The sequence below is a fragment of the Artemia franciscana genome, chromosome 2, assembly GCF_032884065.1.
Source record: "Artemia franciscana chromosome 2, ASM3288406v1, whole genome shotgun sequence".
NCBI lineage: Eukaryota > Metazoa > Arthropoda > Branchiopoda > Anostraca > Artemiidae > Artemia > Artemia franciscana.
The window spans coordinates 43,915,368-43,936,627 of record NC_088864.1 but is presented as its reverse complement, the minus strand read 5'-3'; the positions used below and the strand labels follow the sequence as shown (position 1 = coordinate 43,936,627).

The following is a 21,260-nucleotide window of genomic DNA, read 5'->3' as shown; positions in this document are numbered from 1 at the left end:
TATACCTTCGTAACTCTCCAGAAAAAAGGGGACATTGGCCATCCAGCGAGAATTTTCAACATATCCGATTCTAAATTGTGACCAACAGTTATAGCTTTCATTCTTCGTGGTTCTGTTATAGTCTCTTCATAAAGAGACGTTTCATTCAAGTCGAGTATATGTTTTGGAAGTCGTGGTCTTCCATGCTTTATAGATATTTGCTTTAATTTTCCCCTGTGCTTCTGCATGGTAACCAAGCCAAGTCTTCTTTTAGTGCCCTTCTTTACTATCTTTCACATGGTACTTTTCCAAACTAACTAATTTTTTCCTTTAAGTTCTTTTTTTTTTGCACATTTTTCTCGTCTTTCAAGATCTTTAACCGTAGCCTAATTTGAGAGAGCCCTACTATTTGCATAATATATTGAAACATTCACTTGCACTGTCATTATACTCATTATACTCGTTTCTATGCACCATTTATTAAAACAAAACACTCTACTGTTCAGGAGTTACCTATACAAAACTGATGATAACAAATTTTAGTAGGAATAAATAGATCGATAAATATGTTTTTTTAACTTAATTAAAAAAAAAACTTCAAAGTCAAATTGTTCTTTTCAAAACCCTCTATAAGTCCGTGTGAAAATTATTAAAACTTATATGTACCGTTTTCGTATACAAATTGAAATAGAATTTGCATAAAAGGCTTCATTTAGAAAGCCCAGTAAAAAAAAGGAGCAAAGGAGCAGAGACAGCTTATAGTGCCTGATCAGTGCACTAAATAGAAACCAAAACCTTTATACATCTGTTGTGGTAATACAAACTAAAAATATTTAATATGGAAAGATATCCAGGTGTTTTTCTATACCGCCCCCCTTAAGCTAACTTGAAACGGCGATTTTTTTTGGCCCAGTTAAAGGTATAACATATCAATCCAACCAAATTTCAAATGCTTTTATTTCTTTGAGGGTTCGTCTAAATGTTCTGTAAGTCCCAAGCTGTATGGTGCAGTAGTGAGTTGTAAGAAGTATTCGTTTAGTTAAATCTTCAAGAAGACAGGAATAAGTCTAGTTTTATGTCGTTAGTAAGCTTATAGTCGAGTAGGCCTAAAATTACGAAAAAAAGGCCATATCTCGGCATCTGAGCAACAAAAATGTTTTGACACCAAAATGTTACGATGAATATTATCAATAACATATTTAAAAATAGCCGCACATAAATACCCCTTTTTTCACGAAAAAGAGGGGGAAAAGGGGGGCGGGGTATCTCGAATTCAAATTATTGCAATGTCCCCGCGACTGAAAGGTCGTTTCCTGTCAAGTCCGGGGAGACCGAAAATGACACGAGAATTGGAAAATTCCATCCTTTAATATCCCGTTTCCACCCTAGACGAGGTCAGAAGAGGTGAAAATTCCATTCGTGGTATTACAGTAATATACTACATAATTGAAAAAAAAAATAATTGAAAGGTCGTTTCCTATTGTGTCAAATCCGGGAAGACCAAAAATGACATCAGAATTGTCAAATCTAAAGCACATTTCAATTAGTTATATTTAACCGTACAACTGATATACTGCGTCGGGTGGTAAATTACAAGATGGACTTATAATAATATAGCGCCTTTTTCCTGACGCCACGAACTGATACAACTTGCGACTGTGAGTTTTAAAGTGATCAAACACTGCCTTCCCTCTTCCCAATATAAATATGTAATTTCGTGACATCAACCCTTGAAAAGTTCAAACTGACCAGAAAAATAATTCATTCTTTTTTTGGTCCTAATCGTAGAGGAGAAACTGTCCCTACAAGCTAAAATATTTTTTATTCATTAGGACGAGTTGGCCTAGGAAATAGAGATTTCAAGCTCCGATCTTTTCTGAAAAGAGTTTATTGGCCTTTTTTGGAAAAAATTTCAAAACACACCGAAGTTTTTGTTTGAATTAAGATTTCCTTGGCACAAGTAATATCAATATAATTTCCAAAACCAACTGAAAAGTTTTTTCCCGTTTTCACAGGGGTTTCGTCCCAAATCTAGTTTTTTTGTACATTAGGGCTCCCTTGGACCAAGATCTCGCCATTCGAGGGAAATGGCTCTTTTTTGAAGAAAAAAACATTTTTCTCCTCAAGATCCCTTTGGTCGGGAATTAAAATAAGAGCTCTGAGCTTCCTTCTAAATATCAAAATTCTTTAAGATCCGATCACCCACTCGTAAGTTATAAATACCTCATTTTTTGCAATTTTTACTCTCCAATCAGCCCCCCAGATGGTCGAATTGGGGAAAACGACTTTATCAAGTCAATTTGTGCAGGTCCCTGACACTCCTACCGATTTTCATCGTCCTAGCACGTCCAGAAGCACCAAACTCGCTAAAGCACTGAACCCCATCCCCTGACTCCCCATAAAGAGACCGGATCCAGTACGGTTACGTCAATCACATATTTACGACATTTGCTTAGACAATTACTGCTTAAATTCTTGCAAGCTTTGGTTTGGATTCTGTCAATCTTTCGCTAAAGACCATGAGTATTCTTTCCAACAACTGATGCTGCGTTTTCATGCTTCTTTTAAGCTAGCATGCCGTTCAATCCAGTGATCTTTCCAACCAAATTCATACTTTATAGTCCATTTTTAAATCTTTAAATGCAAGTAGGCAACTGTAGATACTTAAATTAGCGGAACAGCCAACTTCTTCCTGTTTGATTATTTGAAGACGTCAAAGCGTTTCTGGTCCTTAGCCCTGTGGTAGTACAATTAATTGATGTTCTGCTTGGTTATACAAGGCCCACGATTCAATTCCACCAGTGGCAAGGTTTGGCGATATGCTTGCTACCTGTCGCAGTAAAAACAAGACCCAGTAATTTAAACGTCGATTCGTCAACATAGCCCATAGGGGTCGATTCTGGCCCGAGACAGCTGAGATCGAACCACTGGTCCGGTATGGCGAAACTTTGACTTTTGGGTAGGGACAAGTATTGATACTACGACGTTTTAGCGTACCGATTGTAAATACAGATATTAGTTTGTCTTTGGTGTATCAGGAAAATGTTTCTTTTTTGGAGAGGGGGTTAAGGGGACTTACACATTTTGATTTTAATATCCTGCTTCAAGATATTTGATAATAATACCCCCTTCCGTTGAAAAATCCCCATATGCAAAATTGAGCAGCCAGAGAAAGTCCACAAAATGTCGATAAGTTGTCCTAAAGGGTAACAAAAAGGATTAGATATTTAAAAAAAAACTTCTAGAACAGGTGCTGGTATGGTCTCCAATCACATTCGACTTTTAAAAGAAGGACTAGAGCTCTCAATTTCCGATGAAATCAGCATCTTCCGAATTTTCTACGACCACGAGAGGGAGGCTGGGGATGAAGAGGGGGCAGTCCATTCCTTTATGGAACAAATTCTTTTCGTTTTAGGGTTAAAAGTTATTCTTTACTTTCATAGCATAGATGAGAAATATTCACGCAAATTAAGAGGGCTCATATATCAATTTCTATTGTCACCCCTTCCTTAGAATTAATTATGTGTTTGTTGGAAAGCTCAATGAGAATTGAGCTTTGACCTTTAAGGCATCTGTCCCTCCCTAACTACAGATTGATCAGAGAACCCTACTGTGGAGGCTTCAAGCTCTCATTTACAACATTTTGGGATTTTTGTCAAAAAAATATCACGGATCTGTTTTTTGTTTGTTTTTCCCAGGTTTGGTCGTATCCAACCAAGAATCCTTTGAGTTTTAGTCTTTTTAAGTAACCAAACGAGTTGATGGGCACCTTACCCCCCTCTGAGCCTCTTCCCCCCCCAAACATGTCTAATTCAAATTCTGATGTAGCCATTTGGTTCAACAAAATGAAAAGTCAGGTCCAATAAATACGCCTCTGGGGATGACATGTCCCCCAGCCCCTAGGGAAAAGGCTGTAAGTTTGCATTTTGTCCATTGTTTGCATATTCGAGGAGGATTTTTCTGTGGGGGGAGGGAATTTCAACGAGGAGAATTTTTAGTGGGTAGGAAATTTCCTGGGAGGAATTTCCCTGGATCCACTCACAATATTCTTTTTGTTTGTCTTTCTTTCTCTCTGGATGTACAATTGCAAATACGGAGAGAATGTTTGGGGAAATGTCCAGGAAAGAAAATCTTACGGGGGGGCTTCTGTAATGGAGTTTCCCAGGGAGGAGGAAACGCCTAGCACTAATAATATCAGATATCGCACACCAGTACTGGAAACTAAAAGAGCTGGAAGGGAAGGAGAGAATGAGGAACAAGTATCGAAAAATTTGAATGTAACAGATTTAAAAGGACAACGACATAACAGAGAAAGTCTATCATAGTAACAAAAAAAAATGTAATGGGAGACATGGTCAGGCAGTTAAATAAAAGGGTTTGCTGATAATAAAACAATGCCAGAGGTTAATTCATATTTAATAATAAATGAATAAATATTAATTTAGCGATTCAAGTGCTCGTTAAGTGTATTTGCATATTGGAAAGTTTATGTCTTCTGCCACTAAAATCTAAGATTTAAATATAATAAAATAAATAAAAATAAAGATTACAATATCATTCAATGCAAATGAGATTTGACCAGTTGATAAAGCATTGTATGGGTATTTCAAGATTTTAATTTCTACTATACCCGTTGAGCAAACTTACATATGCAAGTGTGTATGGTAACTCAAAAAGTACCAAGTCCTTACTATAAATCCCAAGGCAAAAGATAATCAAGGAAAACAAAAGTAAAACAAGATGAATAAACCGAATTCCAATAATATTTTATCAAGGTTTTTATAATTAGCTGTAGGATTTAGCAGGATTCTGCTATAAGTCGTTGTCGAATCCAGGGGGGGGGGGGGAGTATTGAATCTACTATACCCGTTTAGCAAACTTACATATGCAAGTGTACATGGTAAGTGAAAAAGTACAAAGTCCGTACTGTAAATCCCAAGGCAAAAGATTAAAGCAAAAGCAAAACAAGATGAAAAAATAAATTCAATTAATGTTTTATAAAGGTTTTTATCTTTAGCAAGGATTTTGCAGGATCCTGCTATAAGTCGTTATCAAATCCAGGGAGGGGGGATTTTTATTCGGGGGTTACTAAAAAAAAAACTTTAAAAACGTACCAAAAATTTATTAATATACATTTTTGTTACGTTTTTACGAGTCAGACGAAGTCAATTATCATCTAATTTTCGCTTTGTATTTTTTATGATTTTTGCTTTAAGAACGAAGTGAGATTTTCTTGCGCGTTGTTCGAGCCAAACACGAACGGTTTTGTTGGCTTTCTATGCTAATCAATCTTTTACTTTGATAACCAGCCTCAGTATGGGGCCAGGCACGGGAAGCAAACGGTCTGGTACAGAAAAATCTAGCATGCCATAAATACGATTGAATTTTCGGCTATTTGTATTAGCAACCAACTCATTCTTTAAACAACACGCTTTTTATTTAGATTTAAAAAAAAGGTACTTCAGGGCCAAATATTAAGGATGCAGTGAAAAAACCATACATGCCCGAAATTCATCACAGAAACATTACTAGTGAAGGATTAAAAGCACTTCCACTTTCAAAAATGAATTAAGACACATCTACACAGATCAGCTATTGTCCATTTACGTCACTGGATTCATAGATTGCAAGAGCATCTCGCCACATGTAAAATAATGTGGTATGTGCCAAATCTCCTTCCCACCTAAGTGAATTTCTCTGTCTCTCGAAGTCAGCAAGAACATGAGGCTCAATATTTTGTTTCACATATTCGACAAAACCTTTTTGGGAAAAAGTGGAGGTACTCATGGTAGTAGAAGTACAAAGCAAAGTAGATGTGGGTAAGAAGTTTGTGAAGGAAGAAAGCGGAGGCACAGGTGTCGGGGATAGAGAAGAGAATGCCGGGGCCAGATCTTCCTCCAAAGAAACAGAAGATTCAGTCTCACTGCCCTTAAAATATTCAATACCATTTGTGTCAAACGGATAGAGGCCTGAGGCACGAAATGCCTGTTTGCTAACGTCTTCTGTGATTGTTGCTTTCACAATTCTAGGAAGACAAGCTAAGAATTCCCTTTTGTTGAGTCTGACTGAAGATTTAGAAGTAACTTTTTCCCATGCTTGCTTCAGTAATTTAAATAGAGTATCTTCAACTGGTCGTAAAGCATGGACAAAATCTCGAAAAGAACATAACAGCTCGATATTGCTCCCAAGACATAAATGGGACAGCTCATAGCTAATGTTACAAAAATGCCCATCAAAAGCAAGCATAATTTTATCATTATTTAATCTTTTACTTTGTAGCCAGGGTACAAAAACAGTTTTTATGTACTTGACAAGGGATGGTGTTTCTATCCATCCTGAATCCGTGAAATCAACCGCGACTTCTGTTGGTAGTGAGCTTGAGGTGAGGCGGCTCCTAAGTTCTCGCTTAAATAAGACAAGCGGTGGCGGAAAGTCACCCTTAGCATTGAAGCAAAGTAGAGTTACTGCTGCTTTTTCACTGTCAAAAGTCATGTCCTTATCCCTGGTGTAGATTTGGGCTTGCGGTCGATTTCGATTAAAGTAAAATAAAACTTGACCAAAACTAAACCATCGACGGGGGGTTTCAAAAATCTTCCTCGGAATCTTTGTGGTCAATATTGACTGCAAGCATCTGTGCCATGCTAAAATATTGGTTTTATTGATTTTGGTTTTGCTTTTTTTCATAATCACAGCAGTCTTTTCACCTACTTTAGGGTGTCGTCTCAAAAATTTGTTTGCCCAATTTTTGCCAGGAAGGTTATTGTCGGATATCAGCGATGTTTCATTGTCAGGCGGTTTGGCAAGTACAACTGCAGTTTGTTTTATATCTTTTGCTGTTATTGGGAAACCAACTGATTGATGCCTAATGACATATTCGGCTAAAACTTCCTCAAGGTGCGTCCCCAGATATCGAAACACTCTGGGTTTTCCATCATCTGCAACGTCACATAAATAAGGTGATTTGCTGCGCTTACATGCTCTAGAACGACTGCTTCTTCTTCTGTGATTAACCGTATCTCTGAAACATAAATATATAAATTAGATATTTTTCTAGTGTCAACCTAGTTTTCTCTTATTCCAATACTACTTTACATTCTAAATTCTGCTACAATTCCCAGTTCTTATCCGAAGCTAAATTGAGTGTGCTATATGGTCAATATATATTGTCTATATTTAGCAGCAGCTGAGAGGAGGGACAGATACCATTTAATATGGGGTAATCTTCATTGATTTTGCATCTTATTTGATGGTTTTTACATGAATAATTGAAAATTCCACTTCTTTAGTTACAAGAAATATATTCCCGAAACTTCTCATTTTTTTCGTATCTGTTCTTAGTTTATATATAAGGCATTTGCTGGCTGAATATGCCCTAATGATTTTAGTTTGCCAAACTATCCTTTAATACTGTGGAAGCCATTATTACTTCTATTCTACAGTGTCTGGGCCAAAAAGTATTATTATTAATGCCATAGATCTGTTTATCCTCGTCAAGTAAGCTTTATCTGTGGTTTTGCGCAATTTTCTTCTGCTGCAATGTTCAAAGTAATCGAAAACTGAACAGTCAAAGTTTCTATAACCGCCCTAATTATGGTAATGATGTACGATAAAAACTGATTATGAATGAATGAATGACTGTATTTAAAGCCATTTTTCAGGCCGTATACATACATATATAACAACAAACAAACTAAATTACGTAACAATCGACTTTCGAATAACAAGACCCTTCCGGACAAAATTTGCCACTGCTACTATATTTATTTTCGACGTCGACTTCAAAGTTCCAAGAAGGGGCACACGACCACCCACCCCAAGAAAGCTCCCTCTTAGCTCATTTAGCCCCTGACACCTGAAAAGAAAATGGTCTAGCCGATCATGATCACCGCAAATTGGTATACCGCATTTCCGGGTGACACCTATTTTTCCAAATACTGTGAAGAGGGAGACAGTTTGCTCGCACCTGCTTCCAAGACCTCAGGGATTCTTTTGGAATCCCTGATTTAAAATATAGCTCTTCACCATAATTTTCTTTAACCTTATGGTAAGAACTTAAGCTTTCCGACTGGCTAAGGTCATTCCACTATTTCTGAATTTCTTGGTCTTCCAGCCTTGTTTGGATCTCTGACAGAAAGGCTTTTTGATCTGAGATTGGACCCTCTCCTCCATTCCATGCATACGATAGATCTGTGCTGTCCAGTAGTTTTTTGACATGGAAGGGCCATGACGATTTTTGTCCCAGGGTAAGTAATTCATCATACGCTGCTCTGATGAGTCTTGAGGAGGGACATTGCAGTATTTTCAGCCAAAACTTAATCAATTGGATCTGTCTATGTTTTCTCATGGAGAGAAGTCCCAAATCTCCCTGGATGAAAAGTGTGTGAGTTGTGGCGTGCAGACCTAGCATTCGTTTATAATATTGTAACTGTGGAGTTTCTAATGAATTTGCCACTTCTAGGCCCCATACTTCCCCTCCATAGTGGAGGATTGGCCTTATTTTTGAGTTGAACACGTTATGTGCATCTTTAAGTCACCTATTCCTGTCAAATTACTGTTCCTGAACGGCGCTGCCATTGCTGCTTTTCCTCGATTTGCCATCTTCGAAATATGATTTCTCCATCTTCCGTTCGATGTTAGATGGAATCCTAAATATATTGCCTGAGACACAACCTTCACAGCTTCACCATTCAAATTTAAACTTTCTTCATCTTTATTTCCTGTTGATTGTCTACGGCAAAAAATCATCACCCCTGTCTTTTTTGTGTTAATTTCCAGTTTCTTTTCCTCTAAATATTCAGCTGTTAAATCTAACAGAGTTTGTAGCTCCGAATTGGATCTGGCGAACAAGGCAGTATCATCGGCAAATAATAGTAATGATAATACTTTATTTCCAAGGTGTACAACTGGCGCCCACCTTTTTTCAGGGTATTCGGCAAGATCATTTATAAAAATAGCAAAAAGTTTCGGTGATAGGGTACTACCCTGTTTTACACATTTTACATTAAAAAAAAACTCTAGATATGCCACTTCCTGCTATCTTTACCACATTTCTGGTCAAACAATACATCGAGAGAAGAACCCTTAAAAAGAATGACGGAATTCCTGTTCCTAAAAGCGTTCTAAACATAATTATACGGTCAACATTGTCAAATGCTCTACTTAAATCAAGAAAAGCCACGTACAACTTTCTGTTTCCCTTGCAATACTTACTAATCAATGCATTTAGAACAAACATTCGATCAGATGGTGAGTATCCTTTACGAAAACCAGCTTGCTCTTCTCTCAGAATTTGCCTCTCATCCAGCCTTTTGTTTAAGATTTTGTCCAAAATTTTTCCAAGACAGTTTCCTAAGCTGATTGGTCGGTAATTCTCGCACAAACTTGTATCACCTTTCTTAAATAGGGGGATAACTACAGATATCTTCCAAGGATCAGGCCACTTTTTTCTTTCACAATCAAGTTATACAACCCCAGAAGCAGAGGTAATAAAACTACTTGTAGTACATTCAAAGCCTTTGCTGGAATTCCATCTGGTCCTGGCGCAGAGCCAACTCTAGTTTGTTTTATGGCATCTTTTACTTCTTCCCGCTGGATTTGGCGGCAAAGGTGATAATCTTCTTCCAATAGGGGGTATTCAGTGTGGTCACAAGAGGGGGTTCCGACTTCTTCTGCCAGTTTTTCGAAATCGGGTGGGGGCTGTTGTGTGCCAGATGCTGTACCTGCTTCTAGTTTCTCAAAGAAGGGGGGCCACTCGTCTTCCTGCGGAATACATTTGGGAGCAGTCATTTTTTTTTATGAAACTCTTTTCCAGAATTCCCGAAAATCATTTGTCTTATAGAAATGCGCAAGTTCATTTTGTTCCCGCCATCAAAACTCCAGTTTCTTCATTTTTATCATTAGTTTATATTCTTTTCTTTTACTTCTATACTGTCGGATCAATTCCAGTTTCTCAGTTTCGTTTTTGGATTTTTTAACATATTCTAGCATGTGATTTAATTCTTTTTTTTCCCGTTCACATTCATTGTCGAAGAACGTGCTTTTTTGTTTCCCCTTTTATTTCATTTTTTCAAGTAAAGGACTCCGTATCAGCTCGACAAATTTTGAAGAAACTTCATTTACATTTCCCGTATTTTCCTCAATCTCACATGCTAGGGCATTCAAATGTTGAACCATCGGCTCCGAGCAAAAATAATCTTTTATTCGGGTTACATCTTTCTCCACCCACTCACATTGTATTCTTGATTTTACCAAGCCAGAGCTACTCATTCCTGTCCCAAATATCTGATATTTTAGTTTTTCTCTTTTCCGCTGATTTTTACTAATATTTGTTGACTGAAAATAAAAAATTAATGGAAAATGGTCAGAACCAGCAAAATGCACAACCTCAAGGTTTAGAGTTATTAAATAAAAAAAACTAGTTTTTTTAAGTGAAAGTAAGGAGCGACATTAAAACTGAAAACGAACAGAAATTACTTCGTATATGAAATAGGTTGTCCTCTCCGCAATGCCTCCCTCTTTACGCTAAAGTTTTTAATTGTTTTAAAAAGTAGAATTGTGGCAAAGGGTCAAACTTTAGCGTAAAGAGCGAGGGATTGCGGAGGGGACAACCCATTTCATATACGGAGTAATTTCTGTTCGTTTTAAGTTTTAATGTCGCTCCTTACTTTCAGTTAAAAAAAACTAGATTTTTCTATTTAATTTCTGAACGTTTTTGAATTAATGCATGTTTGATTTTGGCACTCCGCACATAAATTATTGAAATGAAATTAGTATATTAATTTTTTTTTTTTTGGCTAAATGGCTTTCTCTTAGTTTTGATCGGACGATTTTGAGAAATAAGGGGTGGGGAAGGAGGCCTAGCTGCCCTCCAATTTTTCGGTTACTTAAAAAGGCTACTAGAACTTTTAATTTTTAACTTACGTTTTTATTAGTAAAAAATATACGTAACTTAAGAATTAACTTGCGTAACAAACTTTTATATTCTTATATTTTTATTATGTGTACGAGGGGGTTTGTACCCTCGTTAATACCTCGCTCTTTAAACTAAATCGTAAGTTTTGTCCCAATTCTTTAAGAATGACACCTGAATCAAAAAGGCCGTAGAATAAATAGTTGAAAATACTAAAAATATTTTAGCATAAAGAGCGAGGTATTTATCTCCTCCTAAATACCTCACTCTTTATGCTAAAGTATTTTTAGAACCCCTCATATGCGTAATAATCTCTGTTCGTTTTAAATTTCAATGCTATTCCTTACTTTCCATTAAAAAAACGTTTTCATGTTTATTTTTTCATTGTTTTTTTATAGTAATGCTAGAAAATCCTGCGCCCTTTTCATTGAATTTTTCTTCCCCCATGACATATTCCTCCAAGGAAAGATCCTCCCACATGGCCCTCTCCCATCAACCCCATCCCCAAACCAAAAAATCCCCCTGAAAACGTCTGTACACTTCCCAATAACCATTACTATATGTTAACACTGGTCAAAGTTTCTAACTTGCAGCCCCTCCCCCAGGGATTGTGGGGGAGTAAGTCATTCCCAAAGACATAGTTATTATGGTTTTCGACTATGCGGAACAAAATGGCTATCTCAAAATTTTAATCCGTTGACTTTTGGAAAAAAATTAGCGTGGGAGGGGGCCTAGGTGCCCTCCAATTTTTCTGATCACTTAAAAAGGGCACTAGAACTTTTCATTTCCGTAAGAATGAGCCCTCTTGCGACAATCTAAGACCACTTGGTCGATACGATGACCCCTGGGGAAAAGAAAAAGCAACAACAAACAAACAAATAAACACGCACCCGTGATTTGTCTTCTGGCAAAAAATACGAAATTCCACATTTTTTTAGATAGGAGCTTAAACTTTTTGCTATAGGGTTCTCTGATATGCCGAATGCGATAGTGTTATTTTCGATAGTGTGATTTTCATTCTATGAATTTTAGGGGATGCTTCCCCCTTTTTTCCAAAATAAGGCAAATTTTCTCAGGCTCGTAACTTTTGATGACAAAGACTAAATTAACTGAAACTTTTATATTTAGAATCAGCGTGAAAATTCAATTCTTTTGATGTATCTTTTAGCATCAAAATTCCGTTTTTTAGAGTTCCGTTTACTATTGAGCCGGGTCGCTCCTTACTACAGTTCGTTACCACGAACTGTTTGAAAAGAAAATAATTCGGTATTTCGGGGCTTCTGACATTATTACTCCTTTGCGGAAGTTAGGCTCAAAATTGGAAAAGGATTATATTTTTTCTCTGGGCCCCTTCCACTTCTTAGTTCGTTTATTTTCCCGTTAGTTTTCACCTGTTTTCGCTTTATAGTTGTGTTATCTCTTAGCAGTTCTTTCGTTAGTTGAGTTATGGTTGTGGTATATATGTTTTATCGCTCGTATAGTTGTGTTATTTTCAAATTATACACCATAACATAGAAAGGCTCCGAACACCAAGCATTGTGTATTAAGCTCTGAATTTGACGTTTTTTTCTGACGTGACCAGATTCGTCCTGCGCCCTTTTCATTGAATTTTTCTTCCCCCATGACATATTTCTCCAAGGAAAGATCCTCCCAAATAGCCCCCTCCCCTCAACCCTACCCCCAAAACCAAAAAAATCCCCCTGAAAACGTCTGTACACTTCCCAATAACCATTATTATATGTAAACACTGGTCGAAGTTTGTAACTTGCAGCCCCTCCCCCAGGGACTGTGGGGGAGTAAGTCATCCCCAAAGACATAGTTATTATCGTTTTCGACTATGCTGAACAAAATGGCTATCTCAAAATTTTGATCCGTTGACTTTGGGAAAAAATGAGCGTGGGAGGGGGCCTAGATGCCCTCCAATTTTTTTGATCACTTAAAAAGGGCACTAGAACTTTTCATTTCCGTTAGAATGATCCCTCTTGCAACATTCTACGACCACTTGGTCGATACGATGACCCCTGGAAAAAAAAAATAAAAAAAAAAAATAAACATGCACCCGTGATTTGTCTTCTGGTAAAAAATGCAAAATTCCACATTTTTGTAGATAGGAGCTTGAAACTTCTACAGTAGGGTTCTCTGATACGCTGAATCTGATGGTGTCATTTTCGTTAAGATCCTACGACTTTTACAGGGTGTTTCTCCCTATTTTCCTAAATAAGGCAAATTTTCCCAGGCTCGTAACTTTTGATGGGTAAGACTAAACTTGATGAAACTTATATATTTAAAATCAGCATTAAAATGTGATTCTTTTGATGTAGCTATTGATATAAAAATTCAATTTTTTAGAGTTTTGGTTACTATTGAGCCGGATCGCTCCTTACTACAGTTCGTTACCACGAACTGTTTGCAACTCACTACGTTTAACATTAACGCCATCTAGATTGAAATATGGCAATTTTGAGTATCAAAGAATATTGTAGGTAGCACTCAAAGCTCAAAGACGTTCAAGCGGAAACTTAGAGGAAAATAAGCCGTAAGAGAAATTTGCGGTAGACTATTAAAATATTTGCATCCAGAGGAAAAACCTAATAATTGCAACGTTAACGTAATTTGACTAAAATTAAGCTTATCCTTAAAAAAGAAATCCCTCCTATACTAATACCCCGGTATGAAGAACACCCTGCGCCTAAAATACCCCATAGCCCGACTATCTTGACACTTAAGTTCTTTTCAGCAAAGTACACATTGTCAACTATCCTAGTATATAATGACTACTCTCTTAATGACAAAACTGATGAAACTGAAGATGTACTCAGACAAACTAATTCCCATATTGCTGCTATTACTGAATGTTTGGAAATTACTAAAGAATCTGGTCATATAAAGGTATATAATTGTTTCTTAAACACAAGACGGCATCACGAGATAAATAAGAGAGGTGGAGGAGTTAGATTTTATCAAACTCAAGAGGAACTACCATGTAAATTACTAAGACAGCAAAGAGACTCCTGCTATAATGTGATCTCATTAGTGTAAACTTAACTGCTTATCAAAACATGCTCGTTCTTAGTCGTAGAAGCTGTTTACTACCCTGGGAGTACCAAGAATAGGACAGAACCGAATCAATATAAATTTTGTCATGTTGATGACCAACGCCAATGATAAACTGCCCCTGCCTCAGTGATTGGTTTCAATCAGACAAAAGAACCACGGGCCTGCAGCATGTTTGATCCCAAGCAAGTTGTTTTAGTCCCAACACACGGTGGTGATGGTTCATTTGACCTAATTTCTTCTGCAAACTACTACCATACTTCTACAAATAACCATGCTCTCTCAGCACGTCAAATCAATCTAATCAAACTGTCATTCTAGGCCGAATTCTGCCTTCCAACACCATTTAAAGTGAAAATAATTACTCAATCTATGATTAAAGTTCTTTATCAGACAACGGATCACGAAGTTTAATTCTGATGAGACTTTTTCGTTCACTGATGTCAAGCTGAGAGCTGAGACTCTAAATTCCCCATTGCTTTCAAAATATCACAAACGCTTTTCAGTGGAGATAGTAAGAGGTAGCAACAATGACAAATAATGCGTAGCACCAGAACTTAAGGTGTTTACTATGGCTCGCTGCCAATTATATCGTGAAGGTGATATTGCTCAAACAAATAGACTCTAAAATCACACAGTCAAGGAGAACCAAGCAGCGCTTGAAACGATATGCTCATGGAAAAGCGTCACGTCCCCTCAAATGCAAACTACAGAAATGACACTCCAAAATCACACGTCTGATCGGCAAGCAAGGCCACACTATGATACAGAAAGATGATGGTACGTTAATTAGATTAATGGAAGTTAGCTACTTCTTTGCAGATGCATCTTCTTCTCACTCACCCTTCATGGAAACAGAGATCACTAGATCAACAAGATCCTTGTTGTCAAAATTCCAGTACAAATAGAGAATGAAGTGTACAGGTTCGCAATACTAAAGTTGAAGAGAAATTGTGTCTCCTATCCAAGACGGTTGTCAGTAAAACTTTGGATAGAATATGGTATCTTCCTGGAAAAAATTCCCTTCGCCGATAATCAACAAGTCATACAAGGAGCACAATTTCCCAATTACTCCTTTTGAGCATAGATTTCTCACTAATCACTATTAGTGTACATACCCTCTCTTCCTGGGTGCTATCAATCCCGAGTGGATAGAGCTGAATGGGCTGGACGTCACTTCTATTGATAAAATTTAAAAAAAAAACAAGTTTTTTCAACTGAAAGTAAGGAAAACATTAAAAATTAAAACGAACAGAAATTATTACGTATATGAGGGGGTTCGCCCCCTCGTCAATAACTCGATCTTTACACCAAAGTTATAATTTTGTTTCGATTCTTTGAGAATAACCCTGAATAAAAAAGGCCTTTTAATTAGAATAAATAGCTCTTTTGAAAGTACTAAAACATTTTAGCGTAAAGAGCGAGGTATTGACGAGGGAGCGAATCCCTCATATACGTAATAATTTGTGTTTGTTTTAAGTTTTAATGTTGCTCCGTACTTTCAGTTGAAAGAGCTTGTTTTTTTATTCAATTTCTGATCATTTTCAAATAATGCTGGGAAAACCGGCACTCTCTTCATGGAAAATTCTCTTCTCCATGTAAAATTCCTCCATGGAAAGATCTTCCCCCGTAACCTCTTCCCCTCGACTCCCCCACCACCAGAAAATATCCCCCCCTGAAAACGTCTGTAAACTTCCTAATAGCCAATACTAAATGTAAACAGCGGGCAAAGTTCATAACTTGCAGCCCTTTCCCCGGGGACTGTTGGGGATTAAGTCGTACTCAGAGACATATGCTGAACAAAATGGCTATCTCAAAATTTTGATCCAGTGACTTTAGGGAAAAATGAGCGTGGGACAGGGTCTAGTTGCCTTTCAATTTTTACTATCGAATGAACAATCATCCCTGAAAAAAAAAAAACAAAAAAAAAAAAAAAAAAACAGAAAAAAAAACAAATAAAGCCGCATCTATAACCTATCTTCTGGCAAAAACTACACAATTCAACATTTTTGCAGATAGGAGCTTGAAACCTCTACAGTAGGGTTCTCTGATACGCTGAATCTGATGGTGTGATTTTTCATTAAGATTCTATGACTTTTAGGGGGTGTTTCCTTTATTTTGAAAATAAGGCAAATTTTCTCAGGCAGGTAACTTTTGATGAAACTTAAATATTTAAAATCAGCATAAAAATCCGATTCTTTTGAAGTATCTATTGGTATGAAAATTCTAATTTTTAGAATTTTGTTTACTATTGAGCCGGGTCGATCCTCACTTACAGTTTGTTACCACGAACTGTTTGATGACTGCTCGTTTATTGCAAATATTACCGACCTGCTGAAAAGACGGTAATTGTGCAGAGCGCTCACTCATTAGTTTAAGACAACTGGATATCCCAAATTCGAGTTAAAAACGGATTACACTATGCATATACGCTAAATTCTCGAGCAAGCGTGTCCTGTGTGGGGCCCCACTACTGAATATTACAGACTGCCTGAAAGAAAACCTGAAGATAATTCAAAACTAGGCGGTGAATATTATACTAAGCCAGAAGAATACCCCTTCCAAGAACTAACTTTCTACCTTAAAGTGCAAACCCTACGTGATATCCGTTTCTAATTAATGCGCAAGTTTGAGAATTCAATCTGTCCTCTAAAGATATCGCTTATTACTCCCTCCATATGAGCCAGCCGGTGCCAACATCTGTCGATTAGTGCCAACTAGATACAGAAAAACCGTCTTTTGAATTCTTTTGTTCATTGTCTTGTCAGTGTTTCTAACCAGTAATTGTTTATTATTTCGTTTTTAAAAAGCAATCCCATTTAATCTAACCTTGGTTGTGTTTTCTTTGGTAATAAACGACTCTGATTATTTAATCAGCTGGAAGGTTCCAGAAAAATCACCTTGTTTTAAGAGATTAATGGATTACATCCTTAGAAACAAACCAATGATTTCATATTCAATATAAGTGTTTAGTGCTTAGATTCTATCAGATATTTTTTAGGATTTTTCGCTCGTAATTGCTTCGCACAGAAATTGAAAAGGCCAGGCTTAAACATCAATTATAATCCATGAAATTGTCAGTCAAAGCCAAGTCATAGAATTTGGTAGATTTATTCAAAAGAAAGCATTTGTCTCCACATTTCCCATGCAGTTCTTTCATATGCAGAGTATATTATTGCCTAATTAATTGTATGATTTTAGTTGAAATAGATATCGATAAAGTCACCAAGACTGAAAATTAGAAGTTCTTATTTTTAAGGGCGAAAAATGAATGGAGGACAATCAACCAATCAACCCCCTCAAGCACCCTTTTTTGGTCTCCAGCATCCCTAAAGCCCTTCCTCAACAGCTCCATTAAATGAAAATGAGTAGATAACCAGAACAGCGAAAAGGTTCGAGAAATTCATTCAAGAGCTAATATGAACCAAGTAAGGCCCTGACAAAGCCCTGGATAGTTCAAATTTTCCATATTTTATAAATAGTTGCAATAAAAAAAAGGCAGGCATGTCTGTTCTTGGCAAACTGATTGGCTTGAATTTTTATAGATCGTACCTTTGGCCAAGGGAACCATAATTTTTAAGAGATGTAGAGGGATCAAAAATGGGCTAAACAACACTTCGATTCTGATCAGTTTAAAACTTACAGCTGTAAATCACTAGGCCGAGAGGAACGTACTACTAAAAGATAAGACGTTTTTTCTCGATCATTTTGAAGCGTATATTATATGACCATGAGTCAATAAGACCTGAATACAAGGGAAAAGTTTGTTTCTTCTAAAATAGGATCCGAAATAGAGCCAAAGAAAACTTTTTCTGTCAAGACGACAATTAAACTCGTTTCTATGACCCCAATCCGTCAGCAAACATGGGACAAAATTTTCTTAGATTGGCCTTGAATTCACATATGTAATGTCTCTGAACAATGGAACAGAAAGTAAAAAGAAGATCATTGGAAAATGGGCAGAGGAAAGGCTAATAGTTTCAAACTTATAGCCACAAGTAAGTGGGCTAAGAGGATTTCCTCTTAGCTTGGTAGTTACATCAATAGAACACTGGGCCATAGGGACCATAATGCGGAAAATAAACAAACTGAAAAACATGATAGTTTGTCTAAAAGCAGGGCCTGAGAAAGGGACAACGATCTTTTATTTTCAAACAGCTTGAAAAGTAAACCCATAAGTCCCTAGGCTGAGAGGACCAAAGTGTGGAATCAAACTATTAGCTTGAAGGTACTGGCCCTCCCAAAAACGGGGTAAAAAAACATGGAGCACTGTATACAGTTTATATGAACATGTTAGGATGAAGGATACATCTAGATGCAACTGCAATGAGTGGTATGGTATGCTGCGGAATGAGAAAAAAAGCGAAATTCATTGGATTAAAATTTTACCAGCTAAACATAATCCTTCTTTATCTGCCCACTCACAGGACAAGAGAATTATAATACACATATTTACAAACAAAAGTTTGAGTTCCATCTTCTTCCTCCTGTCTCAACAACTAGAGACTGTTGGCATCGTTTCTCTAATTTTAGTACTTGCATATACCACTCTGTCAATATTAGATAACAAATCTTAAACAACCTCCTCTAAAAAGCCTCACATACAGTTCTTCTTGACTTTCTGTTTTTACATACTCCTATCAGAGACGACCACAAATGCCAAGTTTCAGCCAAATCCATTCGTTGGCAATGCATAGCGAATAGATAAACATGCGAATCCTTGAAAGTATAGATTTGAAAAGACACTCTGATCCCCTCTCCCACGAAAAAAAAATGTGTTTGTTTTTGAGATCCATGCCCACTGTTGTCTGGAACATATTCCTTATAACACAATTTTTTATTTTTCTAAATGAACAGGCCAGGATTTACGCATTGCCCCAGTAAGCCTGAACCTAGGGGCGCACAATACCCAGGGGTGCAAAAAAAAAAAAAAAAAAAAAAACAGAGTATTTTTTCGGGACAAAAAATTGGACTAGAAAGTGCCAGGTTCACTTTGCTGCCTATTCACAGAAAAGTGATTTTAAAATAACACAGGCATTCCGTAGCCGCTTACAAACTGTCATATATCTCCGAAGAATGGCAACTGAGAGCTTTGTATCACCTCTCTCTTGAATTACTTTTGGATCGTCCCTTGCCTTCTGTCCAGGGCTAACACTATATGTATATATATATATATATATATATATACATATATATATATATATATATATATATATATATATATATATATAGCGATTTTTAATTGACTGTCGTTTTATATCAAATGTGCTCAGCTATCACTGCTTTGGAAAATCTAATAGTTTTTTGGTTTGCACTTTACTGACACTAGAGCCCAGTAACTACTATTCAAAGGGAACACAAATTTTTAGGTTTGCTATTTCTAATAAAAAATCTCTAATAACACAAATTCTGTGGATTATATTACCTTATTGCTTGGACATTTTCCCTTAATTCCTCCTTATATTGTACCGACTTTGAAGAGCATTTTATAGGGTATGACCTTTTAGGGAGTTGCTTCCTGGTTGAAGCCATAGGCTCTATAGGGCTTGTCTTTTTCTTTGGATTACGTTGACTTATTCTGCCAGGTGCTACTATTGCAGGGCATGGCTTTTTAGGGGACTGTTTCTTGGTTAAAGCATCTGGCTCTACAAGATTTGTTTTTTTCTCTGGAATACGATGGCTTATCCTTCTAGGCGGTACTATTGTAGGGCATGGCTTTTTAGGGGACTGTTTCTCGGTTGAAGGCATAGTCTCTATAGGACTTGGCTTTTTCTCTGGTGGGCTTCGGTTTATTCCTCTAGGTGGTGCTATTGTAAAGCAAGGCTTTTGAGGGAACTGCTTTTTGGTTGAAGTTGTTTGCTCTATAAAGCTTATTTTTTTCTTTGGAACGCGTTGACTTATCCTTCTAAGAGGCACTATTGCAGGGCATGTCCTTTTAGGGGACTTCTTCTTGGTTGAAATCATCGACTCTAAAAAGCTCGTATTTTTCTTTGGAACGCGTTGGCTTACTCTTCTAGTTGGTACAGTTGCAGGGTATGGCTTTTGTATGGACTCCTTCCTGATTGAAGACAACGGCTCTAGATAGACAGTCATTTTCTTTTGAACACATTGGCTTATTCTTCTTGGTGACAGTGGCGTGGGACGATGTTCGCTTTCTCCAGGAGAGATAATAGTGACAATGTCTTCGTCACTTTTTCTCCTTTTCGGGCTTTGTTTCAAATCTTCCGGCAAAAGTTTCCTGGCGTTTTTCTTCTCATTCTTGACCAAGTCTTGTATATTAATTTCAACTTGGTTAGTCCCTTCTCTTCCAAAAGGAATCTCTTCGTTTAACTGTCTTGAAATTGTCTTTGTCAAAAGGGTTTTATCACTTTTAGTAGTTAGCTTTGATTCACTACCTTCTTCAATATAGGTGTTTCTTTGTGTTTCTTCAAGAGTCTCTATAAACGACTCTTTTGAAGTTTGATTTTCTGACCATTCCAAAGCTGGATTTAACGGGGCAATTTTTTCCTTTAAATTAGAAAATTCCCCAATAGCCTCCGACAAATCATCAAATTCACTATTTTTCACAATCTTTTTCTCCAGATTTCCGCCAATTTTAGTGTCAAACATGGGTGTGCTTGACATAACCAAATGCAAAAGGTTGTCAAGTTCATCGTAATAGCCATCCTAAAAAGACATTTTTTTTAGACGGTTATACCCAAAAGGGAACATATTTAGGATAGTCGCCTCCTTGTCTTGTTATTCTATTACTGCACAGGTTGAACAATGGAAGGTTCCAAAATCTTTGTTAACACTAGTATACCATTATTAACTTCGTTGGTTGGTATTAAATAAAAAAAACAAGTTTTTTTTAACTGAAATTAAGCAGCGAGATTAAAACTTAAAACGAACTGAAATTACTCCGTATATGACATGGGCTGACCCTTCCTCAATGCCCCGCTCTTTACGCTATCAAATTTTAACTCTTTCACTCAAATCTACTTTTTAAAACAGTAAAAACTTTAGCGTAAAGAGCTGGGCGTTGAGGAGGGAACAGACCTTTTGTCAGACCTTTCCGTATATGAAAGGGGAAAAGCCCCTTTCATATACGGAGTAATATCCGGGTTACTTCGTATATAAAAGGGACTGCTTCCTTATCAACTCCCCACTCTTTACGCTAAAGTTTGATTCTTTCTCTCAACTCTGCTTTTTAAAACAGTAAAAAACTATAGGGTAAAGAACAGGGCGTTGATGAGGAAGCAGCCCCTTTCATATACGAAGTAACCCGGATATTACTCCGTATATGAAAGGGCCTTTTCCTCCTCGACGCCCCGCTCTT

General features: G+C 37.1%; 1 protein-coding gene across 5 annotated transcripts in view; it reads right to left on the bottom strand.

Moving 5' to 3' along the window:
• Nucleotides 1-5,394: 5,394 nt before the first annotated feature.
• LOC136042294 (uncharacterized) overlaps nucleotides 5,395-21,260 on the bottom strand; it is a 46,239-nt gene continuing 30,373 nt past the window's right edge. For all 5 annotated transcript variants that reach the window (XM_065727264.1, XM_065727244.1, XM_065727254.1 and 2 more), the window contains exons 4-5: nucleotides 19,368-20,608; nucleotides 5,395-6,997 (exon numbers count right to left, since the gene is read on the bottom strand). In XM_065727264.1, the coding sequence (XP_065583336.1) occupies nucleotides 5,572-6,997; nucleotides 19,368-20,608 (2,667 nt within the window). In that variant the 3' untranslated portion in view covers nucleotides 5,395-5,571. The remainder of the gene's footprint in view (nucleotides 6,998-19,367; nucleotides 20,609-21,260) is intronic.